This window comes from Theobroma cacao, chromosome 1, assembly GCF_000208745.1.
Source record: "Theobroma cacao cultivar B97-61/B2 chromosome 1, Criollo_cocoa_genome_V2, whole genome shotgun sequence".
Lineage (NCBI taxonomy): Eukaryota > Viridiplantae > Streptophyta > Magnoliopsida > Malvales > Malvaceae > Theobroma > Theobroma cacao.
Window position 1 is genome coordinate 32,031,302 of NC_030850.1, and position 20,856 is coordinate 32,052,157.

At 38.9% G+C, this 20,856-nt stretch overlaps 5 protein-coding genes across 8 annotated transcripts; 2 read left to right on the plus strand and 3 right to left on the minus strand.

The window, feature by feature from the left end:
* On the plus strand, positions 1,376-5,082 carry LOC18613709 (DEAD-box ATP-dependent RNA helicase 24). Its single transcript, XM_018126651.1, has 5 exons — positions 1,376-2,133; positions 2,669-3,897; positions 4,149-4,188; positions 4,386-4,779; positions 4,887-5,082. Exons 1-5 carry the CDS (start codon positions 1,524-1,526, stop codon positions 4,936-4,938), a joined length of 2,325 nt encoding a protein of 774 aa, XP_017982140.1. The 5' UTR covers positions 1,376-1,523; the 3' UTR covers positions 4,939-5,082.
* On the minus strand, positions 5,977-8,008 carry LOC18613710 (beta-carotene isomerase D27, chloroplastic). Of its 2 annotated transcripts, XM_007051069.2 has the most exons (8): positions 7,786-8,008; positions 7,613-7,699; positions 7,384-7,488; positions 7,154-7,253; positions 6,931-7,022; positions 6,754-6,834; positions 6,601-6,669; positions 5,977-6,209 (listed from the first exon to the last, which is right to left on the minus strand). In XM_007051069.2, the coding sequence occupies exons 1-8, from the start codon at positions 7,930-7,932 to the stop codon at positions 6,072-6,074; spliced, it is 819 nt and encodes a 272-aa protein (XP_007051131.2). In that variant the 5' UTR covers positions 7,933-8,008; the 3' UTR covers positions 5,977-6,071. The 2 variants fall into 2 exon arrangements, with proteins under 2 accessions (XP_007051131.2, XP_017982150.1); XM_018126661.1 differs by lacking the exon at positions 7,384-7,488.
* LOC18613711 (pentatricopeptide repeat-containing protein At1g02370, mitochondrial) lies at positions 8,050-9,877 on the plus strand. Its single transcript, XM_018126652.1, has 2 exons — positions 8,050-8,424; positions 8,555-9,877. Exons 1-2 carry the CDS (start codon positions 8,149-8,151, stop codon positions 9,782-9,784), a joined length of 1,506 nt encoding a protein of 501 aa, XP_017982141.1. The 5' UTR covers positions 8,050-8,148; the 3' UTR covers positions 9,785-9,877.
* On the minus strand, positions 10,010-14,330 carry LOC18613712 (peptidyl-prolyl cis-trans isomerase CYP21-4). Of its 2 annotated transcripts, none has more exons than XM_007051072.2 (8): positions 14,041-14,330; positions 13,395-13,582; positions 12,906-12,945; positions 12,569-12,619; positions 11,933-12,018; positions 11,094-11,231; positions 10,817-10,967; positions 10,010-10,505 (listed from the first exon to the last, which is right to left on the minus strand). In XM_007051072.2, exons 2-8 carry the CDS (start codon positions 13,544-13,546, stop codon positions 10,419-10,421), a joined length of 705 nt encoding a protein of 234 aa, XP_007051134.1. In that variant the 5' UTR covers positions 13,547-13,582; positions 14,041-14,330; the 3' UTR covers positions 10,010-10,418. The 2 variants fall into 2 exon arrangements, with proteins under 2 accessions (XP_007051134.1, XP_007051133.1); XM_007051071.2 differs by having other exon boundaries at positions 13,395-13,577; positions 14,041-14,244.
* LOC18613715 (ribonucleases P/MRP protein subunit POP1) lies at positions 15,779-20,537 on the minus strand. 2 transcript variants are annotated; one of them, XM_007051076.2, is made up of 10 exons: positions 19,910-20,537; positions 19,723-19,819; positions 19,504-19,611; positions 19,195-19,425; positions 18,905-19,023; positions 18,299-18,820; positions 17,522-17,630; positions 16,860-17,440; positions 16,338-16,505; positions 15,779-16,215 (listed from the first exon to the last, which is right to left on the minus strand). In XM_007051076.2, the coding sequence occupies exons 1-10, from the start codon at positions 20,356-20,358 to the stop codon at positions 16,017-16,019; spliced, it is 2,583 nt and encodes an 860-aa protein (XP_007051138.2). In that variant the 5' UTR covers positions 20,359-20,537; the 3' UTR covers positions 15,779-16,016. The 2 variants fall into 2 exon arrangements, with proteins under 2 accessions (XP_007051138.2, XP_017982425.1); XM_018126936.1 differs by having other exon boundaries at positions 19,719-19,819; positions 19,910-20,417.

A 20,856-nucleotide genomic window follows, 5' to 3' on the forward strand; every position in this document is an offset into this window, starting at 1 on the left:
GATAATATAAAATTATGATATAAGCATCAAGACGGGACATCAATTAAGATAGAGAATTTCTATTCATCGTGATCTACTAATTTAAACCTTAGTTTTTAATTGTTTGTAGGGATATAATGGTCATTTGAACCAAGTACCAACCAAGAAGAATGTTAGTATTAGTGTACTTTTAAGGGAGTCACCAAGGAGTAAATAACTCATGTCGTTGAACTAAAAATCTAGCAAGATAACCAAACTGGATGCTTGAATTTATAAATGTATCATATCTCATTCATCATTAAAGAACATGGAATGATTTTTGGTCCACTAACCACGCGCTTGCTGTCATGAAAAATCATTCTGTCTGTCAGGCGGTTTCTACAGGCATCATGCCCCTCGAACCATATGTATAATTATCACATAACACCTAACTCTGGAACGTTTTATACCTAACACACTCTCTCCAACATGTCCTATGCATATCTGTATGTCAGCCTTGACCCACGAGCGGATTTAAATTACAGAAGCTTTCCCATTTCCAAGCTTTAACAACCAACAAATTAAGCAGCGTTTATGCTTTGTAAAGGAAAGTTAGTATAAAAGGTACGAAACATTAGAGATGGAGAGAGAGAGAGGTGAATGGTGGGACAAGGCTTAGCGGTTTCTATCTTCCGATAGATTGATAGGTGAATGGAGAATTTGCAAATGTACGACAATGGAAAAATAGGGGTACCTTATAGAAAAGCTTTGAGGAAGAAAGTGAAAGAACGTTACCGCTCCTTACGGGTTCCATGTTTCTGCTTTTGAGGTGAACCTTTCACGATTTGGAACTTTTCCCATGTGCTGATGTTTTTCCCGTTCTAGATCAATCGATTTAAGTTGCTGTTCTTTTTTCCCTTTTAACTTTTAGGATCTATAATTTATATAAAGCAATGTAATCCATGAAGCTATTGCTTCATTATGAAAGGAAATTATAAGATTATCTTTTTCACAAAAAATGAACAGGATCTAAATTTTTATTGAAAAGAGTTATATATGACTTCTTACCAAGAAACTACTGTATGTATGCAAGCTGAACAAGAGACCTTGCCTCCCAAACCTAACACCATTTCATCAGTTCATTGTTTTTTGTATAAAATTATTAAAAAACCATTTTAAATTGATTTTTCCCCGCAAAAGCCAGTGTTTCCCCATTATTTATGGGTCCTGTGTCACGTCATTGTGTTGGGAGAGCCAGTGGGCCTAATTGTTTGCTTAAGTGAAAGGCCCAAGATTCGACTAAGACCACAAAAATCTGAAATTAAACTCTTTTCAGTGCCGGACCGGATTGATCCTGGGCCGACCTGCCCAATCCACTCTGGGAACGCCCTTCGAACGACACCAAACATTGCTAATCGATTTCCAGCGCGCAACTCTTAACTCTCTCTCCTAGGATTTCAATTTGTTTCTCCTAGAATTACAGAGTACAGCTGTTTTTGATTCCAAACCCTTAAAGAATCGCCAGAACCCCTGTGAAATTAGGGTTTTATAAAAGAGAATCAACCATGTCGAAGCGCAAATTCGGATTCGAAGGGTTTGGGATAAACCGTCAACCTACCTACAACTTCGAGAGAGCCCAAGCTCCTCAGCGACTCTACGTCCCTCCTTCCTCTCGCCACGGCCACGACAACTACGAAGACACTGACCTTGACAACATCGATTACGCCGATAATGATACCTCCAGGGAAGCCGACAAGAATAACCCCAACAACAATGGAAATGGAGCGGAAGATGACGAAATTGACCCTCTGGACGCGTTCATGCAAGGTATTCAGGAGGATTTGAAAGCGCCGCCGCCTCCGAAACCGAAGGAGAAGGCGGAGAGGTATAGAGATGATGATGAGGAGGATGATCCGGTGGAGAGTTTTTTGAGGGCGAAGAAGGATGTTGGGCTGACGTTGGCGGCGGATGCTTTGCGTGCGGGGTATGATTCAGATGAGGAGGTTTATGCGGTGGCAAAGGCTGTGGATGCGGGGTTGTTGGAGTATGATTCAGATGATAATCCGGTGGTTGTGGACAAGAAGAAGATAGAGCCGATTCCGGCTCTTGATCACAGTGTCATTGAGTACGAGCCGTTTAATAAAGATTTTTATGAGGAGAAGGCTTCAATTTCAGGTAACTGAAAACGCAAAATATTAGATAATTATAAAAAATTCTAAGATGTTTAGAGACAGAATTATTTGTTAAAAAAGAAGAAAAAGAAAAAGCAAAACTAGTCTATTGGATAAGGTTACCGGAAAAATGTTGGGGTATCTCTGGTTGTTGATGAAAGCATGTGGAGTTAAGATTAGTTGGTTACTTATGATTACTTAAACTCTGAATATGGCTTGGTTGATTATATTTTAATGCTAGGGGCAGCTATTTGCACTTATTTGCGTGCAGCTTAATTACCTAAGTAACTTCTAAAGGATAGTCCATATGAAAAGATAGAATAGAGTATGGAATTTAGATATGTTATAATCGATTCATAATATTTTAATGTGCATCATAGGACATTTTTGGCATTGTATTGAAATAATATACATCATGGCTCTGTTATTAGTTATTGCTTAGGATGTGGCACATTTTTCGTAATAAAAAAGGATTATATTCTTCATTGAGGTCATTCTGTGCCTAAACTCTTTTTTCTTTAAAACATTTCCTTGTCTAGGAATGAGTGAGCAGGAAGTTGCTGAATATCGGAAGAGTTTGGCTATTCGTGTTTCTGGTTTTGATGTCCCAGGACCGGTGAAGACATTTGAAGACTGTGGTTTTGCACCAGAATTAATGCGTGCTATTGCAAAACAAGGGTATGAAAAGCCTACCACCATTCAGTGCCAAGCCTTACCTATTGTCCTTTCAGGGAGGGATATTATTGGTATGGCAAAAACTGGTTCTGGTAAAACTGCTGCTTTTGTGCTTCCAATGATTGTTCACATTATGGATCAGCCTGAACTTCAGAAAGAGGAGGGTCCGATTGGAGTGATATGCGCACCTACTCGAGAATTAGCACACCAAATATTCTTGGAAACAAAAAAATTTGCAAAAGCCTATGGGATACGTGCCTCTGCTGTGTATGGTGGAATGTCCAAACTTGATCAGTTCAGGGAACTCAAGGCAGGCTGTGAGATAGTGGTTGCTACACCAGGTCGGTTGATAGACATGCTAAAAATGAAGGCACTGTCAATGATGAGAGCAACTTATTTGGTACTCGATGAGGCTGATCGAATGTTTGACCTTGGATTTGAACCACAAATAAGGTCCATTGTTGGCCAAATCAGACCTGACCGACAGACCTCACTATTTTCAGCAACAATGCCCCGCAAAGTTGAGAAATTGGCAAGGGAAATTCTCACTGACCCAGTCAGAGTTACAGTTGGAGAAGTGGGAATGGCTAATGAGGATATCACCCAGCTTGTTCATGTAATTCCTTCTGATTCTGAGAAGTTGCCCTGGCTTTTAGAGAAGCTACCTGGAATGATTGATGAGGGTGATGTTTTGGTGTTTGCTTCCAAGAAAGCTACTGTTGATGAGATTGAATCACAGCTGTCTCAGAAGGGTTTTAAGGTTGCTGCCCTTCACGGTGACAAAGATCAGGCTTCTAGAATGGAAATTCTACAAAAGTTTAAATCTGGAATCTACCATGTTCTCATTGCAACTGATGTTGCTGCTCGTGGTCTTGACATCAAGTCAATTAAGTCAGTTGTGAACTTTGATATCGCAAAAGACATGGACATGCATGTCCACCGTATTGGTAGAACAGGTCGTGCTGGTGACAAAGATGGCATTGCATATACTCTGATAACTCAGAAGGAGGCTCGGTTTGCTGGTGAATTGGTTAATAGTCTGATTGCTGCTGGTCAGAATGTCTCAATGGAACTCATGGATCTTGCTATGAAGGTATTCAATTGAAAAACTTCACTAATTTTGTAGTTAATGGCTTCATGAAAGTTGTTAGAAAACAATATGCAACATCATTTTGCTCTTCAATTTGATGTTCTTCTAGATTGCTTGCCAACAACAATTTCTATGACTGATGGCACTATTGTATACACTTCCCTAGTTTCCCTCCATGATTGAAATCTGTAGCTGTTAGATTTCATGTGCATGTACTATAATTTTGTAGTGACATTTGCCTTGTCCATAAATAGGATGGAAGATTCAGGTCCAAGCGTGATGCAAGAAAAGGAGGTATGATTCTCTAGTGATTTAACAATGCAATTGTTATGTATATGCTTGTTTGGATGCAACTAAAACTTTGTTTAAGCTCTTGGAAGGAACCAAAAATGTAAAGCGTCTGACAAAGAGTTTTAATTGGCATTCTTTTATATGTTTTTTCAAGATAATCTATGTTTGAACTCTCAAATGATGTGTACTATAATATGTAGGTGGGAAGAAAGGCAGAGGAAGGGGTGGTGGTGGGGGTGGTCGAGGTGTGCGTGGAGTTGATTATGGTCTGGGTATTGGATATAATCCAGAATCCAGTATTTCTTCATCTCAGGCTGCCCAAAGTCGAACGGCAGCTGTAAATTCTCTGAAAACTGGCATGATGGCACAATTCAAGAGTAGCTTTGTTGCTGCTTCATCAACCTCTCAGGGTCAAGGCTTCAGTAACAGTTCAAGCATCAGGAGACCAACTTTGGCTGGATTTGTATCTGGTGGGACCATCGGTGGAGATACAAACAGGGCTCAGACTGCCAGTTCATTGACCACTGCTCCTACATCAGGATTGAACACTTCACAAAATACTGGACAAAACACCAGCCAGAAGAACTCAGAGAGGTTGCTTTTTCAGCTGAACTTTTATAATACCATTTCGTGGGTGCTTTTTTTCTTCCCCCTATATACTTATATGCTGATTAGGCACTTACTTGGCTCTGTTTTTGCAGTTCCAGAGATAGACCTAGGGAAAGGCGGAGGCCCTCTGGGTGGGACCGTTAGTCTTTAGACATTGATGGATGATGCTTTTTACATAAACAGGAAACTTTTGTGTTCAAATCTTGAATTAATCTTGTCTGTATAATTATCATGATTAGTAAGTCCTCTTTCTGCCTTTTGTTTAATTCTAAATTCTTTTTCTTTTCATATTTTAGTTCAAGAATATAATTTTTTTGCATTTTTTTATGTTCTCTAACCTGCCTATTTCATTTATTTTTACTTGAGGAGAACTTATAGTTTGTTGATAGAGCTGAAATAAATTTTAATAGCAGCGGAATCTTTTGGAAGAATAGGTCCACAATACATCTTTCATTGACACTAAATTAAAAAGCCATTCCATGCTTTATGAACATGGCAAAGAAAAGGCAATGGAATGATAAAAGAAATATAAAAGGAAGAATAATGATTGATGGATCTAACATATGCTTTATTTGGCTTATGGCTCTTGACTGGCATGGTTCTTTTTGGATTTTAAGGCTGTCTTCAGTTATGGGGCATTTTAGATCCTAGACAGTGGAGGGTGTTTGTGGAGTACACTTTACGAGTGGCAATTCATGATCTTCGTTTCATCTGCCCAAGGCTATTATTTATTTTTAAGCATGGAAATACAGCGAAGAAAATTGTTGGCCAGGAGCAGCAGCCTTGCACAACAAGTTGCTAAGTTCCTGTCGCTGGGCTGGAGATTGTGATCAGCTGAACGGCTTGCAATGCGTATTCATCTGGCTTCAATTATAAATACAGCGCAGCTTGCAATCCTCATTATCAGGTTTCGAGTAAGTGCATGAATTTAGACATGTACATGATAATTTGTCCTACCAACAAGCTTCAGAATTTACCCTTTAAGCGATTAAGGGATAGATATTGTAGGCAGTTCTAGGCCAATTTTGCTATAATGAAATTCTGGTATGGATTATGGCTGTGACTGTGTATTCTCTCTCCCGCTTTGCCTGGACCTCTGATGCCTATGGTGTGTTTGCAAGAGCCCAGTTCACGTTTATTCCCAATGCATGGTTAACTAGCTCAATAGATTGCAGAAAGAGATAACAAACAGAAACCTTTATATATTGACCATACGTGATTTTGGGAAGTACAATGCCATCGAAGTTGGAAACCTTAATCAAGATGTTATGCACGGTTTATGCCTTTGGACATTTCATCACATCAACGTTCCTTTGAATTTCCCTTCGTTTATTAGCAATTGGGCATATATCCAGGCAAGGCTCTTTAAGGGCAGCATCATTCTCCGGCAATGGAGGGAAGACCCCGAATTTAAACTGCCATATCAAAGTCAAAGCAGAATCATCAGAACTTAGTACCGGCTAATGGTTACTGTGATAAATGTTTTTTTTAAACCAGCAAAGACCGTGCAATAGTGGCAGCAACAATATGCCGTGGCAATGACAAGAATATTCACAGTATTACTGTTGCCCATAAGGGAAAATCTGGCAACTTGTTCAAGTAAAAATCTAGTTTGTTAATTCTGCTTCCAATTCTTCACTGCGGCTGGTGATTGTAAATATTCAAACTAGAAGGGGATGAACAAGAAGGGTCAGCTTAGATATCGGATGACTCAAACTGATATCAAAATGAGTTCGGGAGGGTCAAATGCAATTCATTAGATTAAAGTTTTAGGAAGAAAGAACTGGGCAATGACCCTGGCTTTACCTGACAGCTATAGTCGCTGAAGTTTGGCTCCATCACCAAAGGAACCCCCATGCAATCCTTGAAGAAACTCTGCAAAACCAGATTGCAAGAACTCAAAGTTAAGGCACCTAGGTTGCAGGTAAGCTGTACAATGCCATCCATGTAAATACTAACCTGTGTTGGAAGCTTGCAGGTATTGATACAAATTCCTACACACTTACTTTCCTCTAAGTACTTGCATCTCTCTACAAAAACCTGCAGATAATTGAAAACAGAACCCAGCTGTCGTATATTCATGAAAATGAAGCTCATTTTGTTGACACTAAAATGTTATCTGAAATCAAAGTTTACCCCGCTATTGCAAGAGGTCCCATCAGGAAGATCCACAGAATTAACATTGGATGTGCCCATGAGCCATTGACAAGTAAGTACAGTCACCCTTGCTTAACAAAAGACAAAAAATATAGAAAATATAACTGGCATTTAATATCGTAATAATCTATTAACCACGCATCTTAAAAATCAAGTACTATTTGAAAGTCTCCCAATTCCCATGAAGAATCATGCAACTTACCAACCATCACTGCAGCTACCTTCCCTCCATCTATAGGCGCTATAAGGATTTTGTAAAGCTCTAACAAAAATGGCCGGAATAGTGACTTCAATATTCGAACCTGTCATGTTCAAAACCATAACATTATAACAATCACTCATTAATAAGAAAACAAAATTTAAAGAAAAAAAGGAAGATCAAAAATGGCTGATGAGGAAAACAGAGAGATGTAAGAGTTTATATTAGAACACCGCAGCATCTTTGGTACGAGAATTGCTTCTGCTGTTCATCATAAGGGCTTTCGCCAATTCAATCAGTCCATCATACCCAGGCTTGGCCGAATCCCATCCCACTTCCTGTGATACCCCTTAGAAAGAAACCCAACAAATATTGCTCATTTGTCATACAGTAGTATAATTTTACAAGAAAATAAAATGAAGGGCTCAAATAATCTTTTGCAAATATTAGGTCAAAACTCACCTTTACCAATTTGTTACGAAAAGAATTTATGAAAAAATGGTCCAAGATTCCTGGCTTGTAGTCCGGCTTTGAACCTTTCTCTTCTATCTGAAAAGGAAATTTATTAAAGCTTTCAATTTTCAGAATAGATAATGAGTGGAGCTGGAGCAGTACGTAGATGAATGGAAGCGCACCGTTTTGGAGGAGCAGAAGATACGCGAAATTCTTCGATTTTGCAGTAGAGATATGGAGTGCGAGGGAGGAAGAAGGTAAATAGGACATGAAGACACGATTGTTTGTGGAGGAACATGAAGAGCCTGAGCCAGAGGCTTCATTTTCATTTCACTTGCCTAAAAGTTTTGACGATCTTTTCTTTGTGTGGGAGTTCAAATACTCTAGATACACATAAAAACGCTGCGTCTTGATGGACAGAAGAAAATGAATGGAACGTCGTCGTTGGAGTATTTCTAGCATTTAGGGAGTACTACGTAAGAAAGCCTTAAACCCGAACAAAACCGCTAGCAGCTTATACTGGGAAAAGAGCGAAGCAGAGAGAGATGAACTCTAGGCGTCTGATTTCGTCGGGATCATGGCTGGTGAGAAAGCTTTGCACGGCGACCTCCGAGAAGGCGAAGATAAAGGCGGCGGTTGCGGCGGCGTCTCCGATGAGAAATAGACTGTATCCGAGGCTGTCGGCTCTAGCAGCGACGGGGGGAACGGTGTCAGAGGCGTTGAACGATTTCATTATGGAGGGCAAAAAGATCAGGAAAGATGAGCTAGGCCGCTGCGTCAAAGAGCTCCGCAAGTACCGTCGTTACCAGCACGCCCTTGACGTACGCCTTTAAAAGTCCCCTTTTATTTCCCCTGTTTTGAAAATTAACACACTTCTCCAATTTGATTTGTTTAGAGTTTTTTTTTTTAAAAAAAAGCTATTTTATCTGTTTAATTGTCATTAAAATGTAGATAATGGATTGGATGGAGAGGAGGAATCTGCATTTATCCCACGTGGACCATGCTATACGTTTAGATCTTATAGCAAAAACCAAAGGAATTGATGCAGCTGAGAATTACTTAAGCGCCCTGCCACCCAGTGCCAAGAATCAATTAACCTATGGAGCCCTTTTGAATTGCTATTGCAATAATCTTATGAAGGACAAGGCTTCATCTCTCTTTCAGAAAATGGATGAATTGAGGTTCACTAACAATACCTTACCATTCAACAATCTCATGTGCCTGTACATGAGATTGGGGCAACCCGAGAAAGTGCCGGAACTTGTTGATGAATTGAAGCTCAGAAATATTCCCCGCTGTCGCTTTACTTATGTTGTCTGGATGCAAAGCTATGCGAATTTAAATGACATCGAGGGAGTCGAGAGGGTTTTGGAGGAGTTGGCACAGGATAGTGAAGATAAGTGTACTTGGACAACGTATAACAATCTGGCTGCAATTTATGTCAAGGCTGGGCTGTTTGAGAAAGCCGAGGCATGTCTTAAGAAGCTCGAGAAGGATATGATGCCTCGTCAGCGCGAGGCTTACCATTTTCTGATTAGTTTGTATGCTGGTACTTCGAATCTGGCTGAGGTTCATCGAGTGTGGGAAGCTCTGAAAAGAGCCTTTTCCACTGTTACCAACACTAGCTATCTTGTTATGGTTCAGGCCCTAGTTAAACTAAAGGATTTGGAGGGGTTGAAGAAATGCTTTGAGGAGTGGGAGTCTAGTTGCTCTGCTTATGATATTAGGTTGGCAACCAGTACTATCCGTGGTTATCTATCAGGGGACCTGATTGAGGAAGCTGAACTTGTTCTGGGTAATGCTATGAAGAGAAGTAAAGGTCCTTTTCACAAGGTTAGGGAGCTGTTCATGGTTTACTTCTTAGAGAAATGTCAGTTTGACTTGGCTCTGCAACATGTGGAAGCAGTTGTTTCTGAGATGGGCGACTGGCGCCCGGCTCCTGAAACTATAACTGCGTTTTTTGATTATTTCATGAAAGAGCGCGATGTTGATGCTGCTGAAGAGTTCTGCAGGATTCTGAAGAGTAAAAATGGTCTCGATTCCAATGCCTACCATTTGTTGCTAAAAACTTATGTAGCCGCTGGTAAAGTGGCTCCGGACATGCGTCGAAGGTTGGAGGTAGATGGTATTCAACTAAGCCAAGAGCTTCAGGACTTGCTTGTAAATGTTTGCCGCGAGTAATAATTGTAATCGGAAGCTGTATCGAACCTACAATTATTTGGATAATTTGGAATTTCTATTTCTTGGGTTAATGCTTCAAGTATTCTCTGCGAACTGCAACCCTTTAGTTTGTGGTTCAATAATGTTTCACGTAGTTGCCTTTTCTATGCGGATCGACGTGGGAAAATTGTCAGAGACTTACAATGAAAATTTTTGCATACACAAACCAAAAACTTGATATGCGAATGAACACCATGACTTCAGGCTTAAATGATAAGGTAAGAAAAAGGAACAGCAATGGTAGTGACCATAGTAGATCATTCTCAGAAATTACAAGCACCTTAATTTCTCTATCGGACATGCAAGTTACATCTCATCCACTTCATTACACTGAGTACAAATACAATGTCCACAAGTGTATGAAAAAGAATTAGAAACAAATCCTCGCGAAAAAAGAAAGAAAATAGTAGTAGGTTAGTAAAAATGGATAACCAAAGGAGGAACCGGACTCATTCTGAGGAATGAGGCCTATAGACCTTGAGCAATACCAGCCCCAATGAGATATGAAGTTCAAAAAAATTTCAGTATAGTCTTCGGACATGTTTGGAATGACAGGACATGCAAAGTAGAGAACTTGTTTGGTTGTGTTTGACTTCTAGATACTTTGCTTCAGAGTCACACGGTGGATCCCGATGTTAGATTTAGGTCGAAAATGCTCATCTGTATCCACCTCTTCAATTTCCTGGGCAAAATATTGTATGGAAACACAATTCATATTAATTGAAAGTGCAACTTCTTAAGTGTACATAACTAAAGAAAGAAAATATCATCACATCTCTGTCTCATCCAACTTGGCATGCATTATTCCACCTTATCCGGATAGACACTTTGCACAGTATGTGAAAATGACAACCACATGAAAGGAAGGATCATAGGAAAATATGTTAAATGTGTCCAACCATGAGTCCAGCTTAGCTATGTCCTTAGTAACCAAATATGAACAAAGGTCAACACAAACACTTACATTGAAAGAAACTGAAGTTTGCTTGTTACCTGAACAACATCCTCTCCCTTAACAACCTTCCCGAAGACAATAAGCTTCTCATTTAGATCTGGAATTGGTGCAGTTGTAATGAATAGCTCAAATCCTCTTTTATCATGCTTTGCCTTAGAAGTTCCAAGCATGAATGCTTCATGCTTCAAACTGGTTGAACATTAGAGAATTTAAGATACAAATATAACAAAAGCATCTACTGCCTAGCCTTTGACAGAATGGTAAATTAACAAAGGAGGAGAAGGAATGGGGGCAATATAAGTTCAATGTAGTGACCTGGTATCGAGTTGGCTGTAATGCTTTCCTTTCAAAGTCCAATCCTCTGCAGCTCCCAGCTTATCACTATCCCCAGCCTGAATCACATAGTGCTTTATCACATGGCGAAAAAGCATTCCATCGAAGTGCCCTCTCTGACTGCACATCAATTGAATTCAAGTTAAGTGAGGATGACTTTGGAAGACACATGTTATTTTGCAAGGGTTAATGGAATTCAGTTGCTCACCATGTTAAGAAAGAAAAACGGAAAACAATATATATTAAAAAAGAAAAAAAGAAAGCCCAGAACTTCCAAGAGGTGTCTGGCTGGCTGCCTGCCTATTCCATGGTCAGCAAACCATGCAATTTTGCACATCCATCAACCATACCAAATCTTTGAAAGTACAAATAAATGGGAATTGTAAACTGTTTTATGCCCAAAGATGCCATGTAAAACAATAAATAAATAGCTAAACTTGATTTATCACTGAACCCAAAGTAGATGGAGCCTCCTACATCAATTCCTTTAAATGAATTTGCCCAGTTTAAGCGAAACTCCCAGCATGAAGCTTAGAATTAAAACAATATTGAAAAACATCATGCCTTCTTGATAGGCATGATCCAGAATGCTCAACCAACAAAATCAACATCATGAAGCCAAAACAGATGACATTTCTGCAAGATTACAGCCTACATTTTGGAAATAACAGAAAATTATTCAAAGCACTGTTCTTGACTCTTTCATAAAGTAGGATATGACTGGCTCTATCTACATCCTTCTTTCCAGTTCAAATATTAACCACATGGAATTTAGAAAATCCATCATTTTAACTAATGTTCACAATGATTCCAGCACTCACCATAAGTCAAGGAATTGATCAACAACTTCAGGCGAACTATCCTTGAAGAGTTCCACTGTTATAGAGCCTTTTGCAGTCTCTAAAATCTAGTTGTAAGACAAAAAAAAAAGGGTTAAGTCCATGGATAAAAACTCATTTTAAATAGATATTCAACGTAAAAGCCTAAAAGCTAATACCAAAGTAATCAATGAACATCTCAGCTAAACTTCACTATTAAAGAAGGCCAACCTGTCAAGAGTGGTAAGATAAAATGAAAAACAAAAAAAAAAACTCTTAGGAAGACCAAACGCTTTTTAACAAACATGCTAAGGAACTCTGTTTCTTTAATAGGTGAAGCAATCAAAGAGTATGCTAAAAGAATTTCTTTTGCATTTAATGAATTCATGTACTCAGAGAAGCATGTGCCTGCAAGCTAAAGAAAGGATTGCTTGCAGAGAGCTAGTTGACTAGATAAAAGATATTTGCATTGGATATGAAAAACACATTACATATTAAATTTATGGTATGTCAAAAACTATGCACAACACATTTCATGCCTGCACAACACATTTCATGCCTGTACCACAAAAAATAGACATTATTCAACCAGGCAGAAAATACTAATTAGGGGAGAGCTTCAAAAGTAAAGAAACCTACAGCATATCCAGGGAGATCAGATTTCTTCGGATCCATGAAAGAGTTGTCACCCTACCAGACACAAAGGACCAAAGTCAATATAAAGGATATAAAGTTAAGAAACAATAACAGAGAAAGGAGGAAATGCCTTGTCTTAGAAAGCATAAACTAGGGATACACATGCACACAAGAACAGTGAAAAGTTGCCTTAAAATGTTCTTAAAGGATGACACTAGGCACAGAATAGACAGTTCTGTTGTTACTGACAAAATAAAGACTTAAAACAAATACAATACCATGAGGACAAGAAAGATATTATAAAATGAATAAATATGAATCTTTAAGGAGTGTAGCGTACCTCAAGAACTGATTGCTTATTCTCTATTTGGAATCTTGACCTAAAGACAAGAAAACTGGGTCAAATTCCATTGACTGGGAAATATTAACCATAATTTATTCTCCAAAAGAATTTTCATTTCTAATATTATGTTCGGTAGGATGGAAAGAGGAAGACAGTAAAGTGAGTGGAAGGAAAGTAGTGTTTCTTTCTTTCCTTTCCCTTATTTTCTATGAGAAAGAAGAAAAAAAAAATCAACTTTCCTTCCTCTCCTTCATTTTTTCCCTTCCCTCTATTTTCTTTCCTTCCTACAAACAGTGTAAATGTCATGCTCTGAAATTAGTAAGTATGCAGCAAAATATATGAACAACATGCCAAGCAGATAATAAAGTATAGAAACCTTGCACCACTAAATTCTCAGTCCTGAAACTATTCTTACGTATCTCTAATATGGCGAATACCCGAAATTCAAAAATTATATAAACTTCCTTTAACTGAACTACAACGAACCTTTGGGACCAGTGTCTGTATGTGGCATAGAGAAAAAACAGAGTCAAAACAACAATCAAGCTAGACATTATAATTGTCATAACACTTATTCGAGCCGGCCCCTTCTTCTTTTTGCTTTGTTGTAGCAGAGCTTGCGGTTTGATCCTCCCCATCAAGTCAAAATTTCAGTTCCCAAAGAAAAGCCTGAACTTTTTTTAGTAACAAAAACTCGTGTCAAATACTAGAGCCAATAAATTCATAACTAGCTATAAAGCAGTTAATAAACCTTGAACACTTTTGTCATAATCTAAGAAAATGTACAGAAAGGATTTATAACTATATTTATCGCTATATTTGGTAGATTTGAAACAATAAATATCTAAGAAGCCCCAGCTGTTAAATTCAAATTCCAGGTAACCAAATACGGACTGAAACTACCGAGAATATTCAATGTTTACAGCATTTAGAACCAGGGCTGAACATCCTAAGATCTGAGAGTAATAGATGATTTGAGACTTGAATTTTTCATCAAGTTGAAGAAAAAATAAAAAGAAAACCCTAGAAAAGTGAAATTTCTGGAGCAAAACAACAGAAATTGGAGGACAAATATTAAAGTTTGACTCGGTTAATTTCGACTCAATCGAGAGAGAGAGAGTTGGAAAAGTACCTGTAATTTCTTTTTGCTGGCGTGAATCTCTTCGCAAAAGTAAAGAAGGGAAAGAAATGCGACAGTTTTTCCTATTTTTCTAGTTCTTGGACTCGATCCTTTCCTGTAGGCACCGAGAAGGTCCAGCTATACGTTTTACGATTCTTCCATTCTGTATTCTAAAAATCTATACTACCCAGTTTTCATTAGCGACCAAAAAAAAATGAAAATAAGCTCATAAGGGAGAAGTTTAGAACAGTTGGGCCGATAACTAGATAACTACTAGTGGACCTCATAGGTTTCGTTTCATGGCGGCCCGAAATAGACCAACGTCGCAACGTGCACCATTTCGCTTTGAAATGGAGCTCGTATCTCGTTTGACTTCCCCTTTTTTTCATTTTGGCACGTGAGGAGAGGCGCGTCGTGCGAATTTCAGCTGTGGCGCTGATGTGGACAAGACGCTCCGAAACGGTGCGCTCTGGCATTCCCTCTTTGGGCTTCTCCATAAGGTAGTCATAGCAGGAAAGTCGGCAGCAATATTAAGGTCATACACGATTCTGAAGGCAATAGGTTTAAATCTGAAGATCAAAATTTTTAAGGAAATCATTGCATTTTATTCTCAATTGCTGGGAGAGCCTGATAAGAGTGTAATTGGCTGCACTGTGGAGGAGCTGAGGGAATTTATGCAGTCCACCTTTTCTGAAGAGTCTCAAAGATTAATGGAAGCCCCTACCTCAGAAGAAGAAATCAGGACTACTTCTCTCTCAATGGTAGTAAAGCCCCAGGGCCAGATGGGCACACTGTCATCTCTTCTAGGCTGCTGGGTCAATTGTGGGGTCTTTATAGCTATTCACTACTATCTTGCTTTTAGTAAGATGTTTCAAGCTATAACTCTTATCATTATTTCCTAACAGTTTCAAACTTCAAGCCAGTGTCTTGTTGCGCTGCAATTTATAAGTGTAATACAAAGGTAATTGCCTATAGACTCAAAAAAAGCTACTTTAGCTAAGGAAACTTGCTATCCGTTTCATCCAAGATGTTGGTGATCAGGTCAGGTGGACAGCTTCCAAATCAGGGAAGTTCAATGCCACAGATACCTTTCATTCTGTTCAACATAAACTACCAAAGGTGCAGTGGGACAGGCTCCTTTGGTTAAATAATATTTCAACATGCTCTGATTGCTTGGATGGCCATCTCGGATAAGCTTCTAACACAGCAGAGAATTTCAAGTTGGCTGCCAGTACTCCTTTTTTTGTATAATCAGGCTGTGGAAAATAGGAACCGCCTATTCTTCGGTTGTTCCTTTTCTAAGCAAGACAGTTGCAGAGTTCTGCAGTATTCTGGCGTTACTAGGCCAGTTGGCGACTGCAATGAAGAATTTGCTATGATTAATCTCCTCAAAAGGGAAGTTCTCTGAAAAGTTATATCCCAAAAATTGCTTGGAGTGCTCTCATCAACTTTATTTGGTCTGAGAGGAATAGCAGGAAAACATGGGAAGATGAGGCATGTCAATGAAGATGTTTTTCACTGTATTCTTGATTCTGTCAGATTTAGGTTAAGTGGATGCTGCCGGAAATGCTTCTCTATGTTCATAATTGGGATATCTGTAATTCTAGACTGTAAATATAGCTTGGACGCTCTATTTTTATTTTTTTTTATGTATAGTTGCTGATATAGCTTCTACAGTTCCATTGGTAGCAGTTTCTTATTCTCTATTTCTTGGATAAGGAAAATTGCCATTTATCCTCAAAAAGAAAGGTTGAGAACAAAGATTGGGGGCCAACATTGTATTGGAAACGGGAATCAACTAATCAGGACATGATTGAAAAGTGTTCTAGAAGAAAGGGTTGATGTTCCCATATGCTCCCCCAAACTATCCTCCAAAGCCTTTGCCGCAATTGAAAAAAAAAAAAAGAAAGAAAAACAAAGAAAACCGGTTACATGATAAATAATTTGTCCTCCCACGATGTACTGGTTAACCAGAGGTTGGCAAAATTTTACAAGAATCCCACATCTTCTTCCCGTTGTTCCAGGACAATGGTAGCAAGAGCAAGTCTACAAGCTGAAGATCTAAGGTTCCTAACAAGGACATATATCTCCTTCCTCCTACGATGCACTGGGATCTCATTCCACTGCTCCTTCCTCAGACAAGCAAGCAAGACAGCCTCACAAAAAGCTTCTGCTATTGGCTTTTTGCTGCATATATACAAAGAAAATTATCATAACCAAACTGAAGAGAATCTAAGAAAATAGCTAAATGCAATACTGAAGAGAATATAGTTTTGCGGTAGTGATATAGAAAAAGCAGGTAAACTAACCTCCCTCGAACAAATCCAGTAGTGACAAAACCAACTGGCCACCGATGATACTCTCTAGAAGCAGAATCCTCTGGTACTTGGAGTTCCCACTTACCAGAAGATTGTTCTTTAAAGTATGACCTCACGGCAGAATCAGGCAATTTAAGTCCACATTCAATGCTACCAGAGCTGCAATGTATCCAAATTCAACTAGTTAATCTCACGAATAAAAGAAACGGCAAATTCTATACAAAAATGTGTCACGGACAAATCAAAATTCACTCCTGTTAAATTAAATAGGGGTGATTAATGCACCCTGAAAAAGGGATCAGAGAATGCACCCAGATAATCCTTGTCCAACCTCTTGTTTGTCGCATAACTATAGTCATGCATTTTTAATGTTCAAAGCATGCTGGAATGAACAAATTATAGGCAGCTATTCCAACCATTTGAAGACCCCTACATGCATGTTGCACTCACGATCTTGCAAGGGTTTCAGATTAAGAATTACTTGTATACAAGGAACTTTATTTAAATGACTACCTGGAAGTCCATACTGATATATCAGTGAGACAGGGTGCACATACAACAGCTCCCTCTTCAAAAACACCCTCCTTGTATGCATGGAGATGAACCCTGACGTAACATAACTTATGGCTGTAGCTAATTTGGGTAATCCCATTTTCTCCTCTTCCCATCATGCTTTTATCCTTCATAAACTTAATAAGACTTGACTTTCTATTCTGAAATTGAGGAAATAAAAGCAAATGTTCACCATGGATGCCATTCAAGAAGTCAGTCAGCATACTTGATGTCCTTGCTACAATGCCATCAAATGAATTACGACACCTTGTTACATCACTTCTTTCATAACTTGAATTTTTCAATGAGTTTTTTCCAACCATATTTTCTCCACTAGAATTTTGAGCTTCTTTCACCCTCATGGTTAGTTTGTCCAAAGCAACATGGACAACATCCCACGGTGGTGGAATGGAAATTCTAAAAGGTCTTACAGCCAGAGGACGCTGCTCTGCATTTTGCCTAGAGGCAGTCTCTTCAATTTCCTTTAGGGCTAAGTATGCATTGCAGTCAGGAAAATCTGAAGGAAAAGAAGGCAGTCCAACCTGCAAACGAAGGAAAATTAACAAGCAATTTTGGATAATTTATTGCTTCAAGTCAAATTTCTTAAATCCAAACACACTTACTTCACATGATATCCAGCGTTTCTCCCTCAGCCCAATAGCATGAGCCCCCTTGGAGACAAGAAAAAACCAGAAGACCCTAGTCCAACTTAAAGGTAGTATGACAGACCATCTGAAATGCAGAATGAAGGAAGAAAAATCATTGATGTTCTAAGACAGATTTCTGGATAAAGATTTTGCAAAGAAAACATTTTGCTCTCATGATGGCAAATAAAAATGAGATCACAAGGCTAAGAAAATTAACAAAACCTGCCTGATCAATCAAGGTAAACCTAAAGCAGCATAGAAAAGCCATCGTCAAATATAGCTTTATCCAACCATTTGCGTGAATCAATAGGACATAATATTACACAAACTTTGTGTTAAACATCCAATTTGAAATTCTCATGCCTGAACTTAAAAACATATATGGCACAAGTTTGTGACTGCAGCGCACAAACTAGAACCACTTGCCACCATCATGCTTCTCTCAGCTTAAGGTGAAGGCCTCCTTTCTCTCTCTTTTTGGGGGTGCAGCTGTTTGATCTCAGGATGATTTGTCATGAAATGCAACACATATGTAAAAATAAACAATTCTCCACCAAAAGGAGGTGGTATGCAATGTTAGAACAACATCACAGCAGGTGAAACCACATCTCACTCTTCTCCTTTGCTGGATAGGATGGTTCTTAAATGCATCGATAGTGCACAAAAAAAAATTCTCATACATTATATTTTGAAGCAGTAAACTTCTTTCTAAAAATAGTTAATGTGTGGGGAAAAAAGGAACAGAGTAGTTACCCCAAAGGAGAGCCCTTTTCGTTATTGTTTTTTAGAAGCAAAATAGGGCAAGAACGCTTGCACTGCACCTTGTTTGAAGTCTTTGGGGGCCCTGATTTTGGATCATCAAGGCAAAAGAAATCCATACGCTGCTGATGCTTTTCCATGCAAAGTATGTTATCTTCCTCTGGGGGGTCAATTCTACTGCTAGCATCCCACAAATTCTTGTTGATAGATAAAATTTCATTTCCTTCAGGTTTTAAACATGAGGGTGAGGCTACCTCTTCATTCTCATATACAGTTCTAGTTAAGTTAACATGTTCATTAGCTTCAACTTCTTGCATATCAAGGATAGAATCTGGCTCAAGAAAATCTGTGGTCCTTTCAGCAGGCAATATGCGAGGATCCTTGATTGTAAAAGATAAAATTGCACAAGAAGGAACATGTTCCTCATTTTCAAGTGTAAAAGAGTTCTTTTTCTGAAAGTCATCACTGTCCTTTGCATTTGAACACTTTTGCTGTTGCCAACAAGTTTCTAGAATGCTGCAACGGCAATCAACTTGTTTAGCGTATTTTAAATTCTTATCTTGGTTCAAAATTATCCGATTCTACCTCTAAATAACTAACCAAGTGACAGGATGAACAATCTTCTGAAGAAGCTGAAATGCCTTAGACCCAATTAACTCCAATTCTGCAAGCTGACCCTCACGTGAAAAACAATTAATGGTGATACCTCTCTCAATCATCTGAAAAATGATTAAACACAAAACTTAGCATCTAAGATAATAACAGCCTGTGATGTTTATACTAAGAATCTTTCTGAGACCAAATGAAATAGCTTGCTCACACTCATGAGCTTCATTAAAGTGTATAATAATTAAATACATTATTATTAAGTCCAGTGATATATCATTTACCAGTTTTTGACAAGCACATTTTATAGCATCATATCCCTTGCTAAAAGCTGATGCATGAATCCAAATCCATAGCTGGCGAAAGCAAGAGCGAAAGCCAATTCTACATGGCTCATTACATTCAATAACATCATGGCAATTATTATTTCCATCTTCTTTACTCTTCTCATGAGGACGCCACATATAAGTCACAGGCGCAATTGGCTGTGAAAAAGGAGCTCCGACATAATGAAGCTGGAAACAAAAAGCAAGCATAGTATTTAGTATTAGTAATTCTTCCTAATAAGGAAAAGGTGCAATTGAACAACATACCATAGCAGTTCCATAAGTAATACCGGAAAGAACAGAGCTGGAAACACCTTGAGATTGAACTGATGGAGAAGGCACTAGAACCATCTGTAGTGTTGCCATTAAAGAATCCTGGCAGCAAATAAAAAAACAATAAAAGGTCTGATCCAATTGTTACTAAAATCAACTAAAAGAAGCCGAAAAGAAATAAATTAGATTTAAAATGAAAAGGGAGGTGCCTGCCTCCGGACCCTCCAGTTGAACAGCAACATTATAGCTCGCATCGTGGACAACCACTCCTTGTTCGAACCACCTCAACACAGCCCTCGAACCCCTTCCTCTATATCACATAAACACAAAAAGAAATAAGAGAATACAAAAATTTGGGCTTTTCTGCACTATCGGAAAGGTTAAACAAGGACTTGCTTACCTGCCCTGCAATCCTAAAGGAAGGTAAAACCCCCACCGTTTCGTCATTGTAAACCGCTTCGCGTGCCAAACATGCGTTCTCAATCTCTTGGTGCCATCCCCTGAAGTAACGAAACCGCTTCCGGGATTCCTTTTAAGCTCCAATCTCCGACGAACGCGACGTGGAAGAGGAGATTTTTCCTTCTGTTCCGTCTCTAAGGCCGAAACATTCCTTTTATCAACCAACCTCAGCCTCTTTCTGTTTCTCTTCTTGGCGACTTGATTGTCGAATGCGGTGGTCCTCCTTCTCTTGTTTCTACGTGACCGGAAATCATCGTTGAGTCGAGTTGATATAGTAGAGTGAAGCGACTCGAGCTCGGTGGCTCTGGCTTCCGCGAATTTCTTTACGTTGATTTTGCGCGGTGGTTGAGAGGCTGAAACTTGGGAGGTTTTGCTTCCGTCGATAGCCATTGGAGGGAATTTCAAAGATATAAATTAGGAACCAAACATCTACTGAAGAAATTAACACTCTTTAACTCTTTGGGGAACTGCCTGGAAATAAACAAACCGGTTTTTTTTCTTATTAAAAAATTAAGCTGTGATCAGGGTTTTAGGGTTTTCGCTTTCTCAAGTGTCGGAGTGAATGAATGGAACCGCCTCAGAAAAGGGGGACCAAATTACAAAGTGCCAGAGTAGAATATATTAAACGCAGTCGTTTTAATCCTTCTTGCGCTTTGTCCCTTTGAACCCATTCCGGAGGATGGGGGCCTAGGCTTAAACCAAAACATGAAAGTAAGAACCAAAATTATGCCACTATGATAGACATTTGGAATCGCGGAGGTTAAAGACGGGCATGGCCATACCATAATAACATAAAATTCGTGTATTTATCATTTAACTAAATGCTTGAATGCTAAAATCGATTATAATTGGTTAAAATATATTTTTTACCATATAATTGTTTCTGGA

What these genes read in the sequence shown, in the direction of transcription:
- LOC18613710 (XM_007051069.2), bottom strand. Translation starts at nt 7,932, where the DNA reads ATGAAAATGAAGCCTCTGGCTCAGGCTCTTCATGTTCCTCCACAAACA. An exon ending in TCTTCTGCTCCTCCAAAACG is followed by an intron (nt 7,700 to 7,785) that starts GTGCGCTTCCAT and finishes TTTCCTTTTCAG; the next exon opens with ATAGAAGAGAAAGGTTCAAA. An exon ending in TCAGCGACTATAGCTGTCAG is followed by an intron (nt 6,210 to 6,600) that starts GTAAAGCCAGGG and finishes TTGATATGGCAG; the next exon opens with TTTAAATTCGGGGTCTTCCC.
- LOC18613715 (XM_007051076.2), bottom strand. Translation starts at nt 20,358, where the DNA reads ATGGCTATCGACGGAAGCAAAACCTCCCAAGTTTCAGCCTCTCAACCA. An exon ending in AATGTGCTTGTCAAAAACTG is followed by an intron (nt 19,024 to 19,194) that starts GTAAATGATATA and finishes ATCATTTTTCAG; the next exon opens with ATGATTGAGAGAGGTATCAC. An exon ending in ATATCAGTATGGACTTCCAG is followed by an intron (nt 16,506 to 16,859) that starts GTAGTCATTTAA and finishes GATACATTGCAG; the next exon opens with CTCTGGTAGCATTGAATGTG.
- LOC18613711 (XM_018126652.1), top strand. Translation starts at nt 8,149, where the DNA reads ATGAACTCTAGGCGTCTGATTTCGTCGGGATCATGGCTGGTGAGAAAG. An exon ending in GTTACCAGCACGCCCTTGAC is followed by an intron (nt 8,425 to 8,554) that starts GTACGCCTTTAA and finishes ATTAAAATGTAG; the next exon opens with ATAATGGATTGGATGGAGAG.
- LOC18613709 (XM_018126651.1), top strand. Translation starts at nt 1,524, where the DNA reads ATGTCGAAGCGCAAATTCGGATTCGAAGGGTTTGGGATAAACCGTCAA. An exon ending in GCGTGATGCAAGAAAAGGAG is followed by an intron (nt 4,189 to 4,385) that starts GTATGATTCTCT and finishes TATAATATGTAG; the next exon opens with GTGGGAAGAAAGGCAGAGGA. An exon ending in AGCCAGAAGAACTCAGAGAG is followed by an intron (nt 4,780 to 4,886) that starts GTTGCTTTTTCA and finishes CTGTTTTTGCAG; the next exon opens with TTCCAGAGATAGACCTAGGG.
- LOC18613712 (XM_007051072.2), bottom strand. Translation starts at nt 13,546, where the DNA reads ATGGGGAGGATCAAACCGCAAGCTCTGCTACAACAAAGCAAAAAGAAG. An exon ending in ATAAGCAATCAGTTCTTGAG is followed by an intron (nt 12,620 to 12,905) that starts GTACGCTACACT and finishes TGTGTCTGGTAG; the next exon opens with GGTGACAACTCTTTCATGGA. An exon ending in TACAGCCAACTCGATACCAG is followed by an intron (nt 10,968 to 11,093) that starts GTCACTACATTG and finishes ATGTTCAACCAG; the next exon opens with TTTGAAGCATGAAGCATTCA.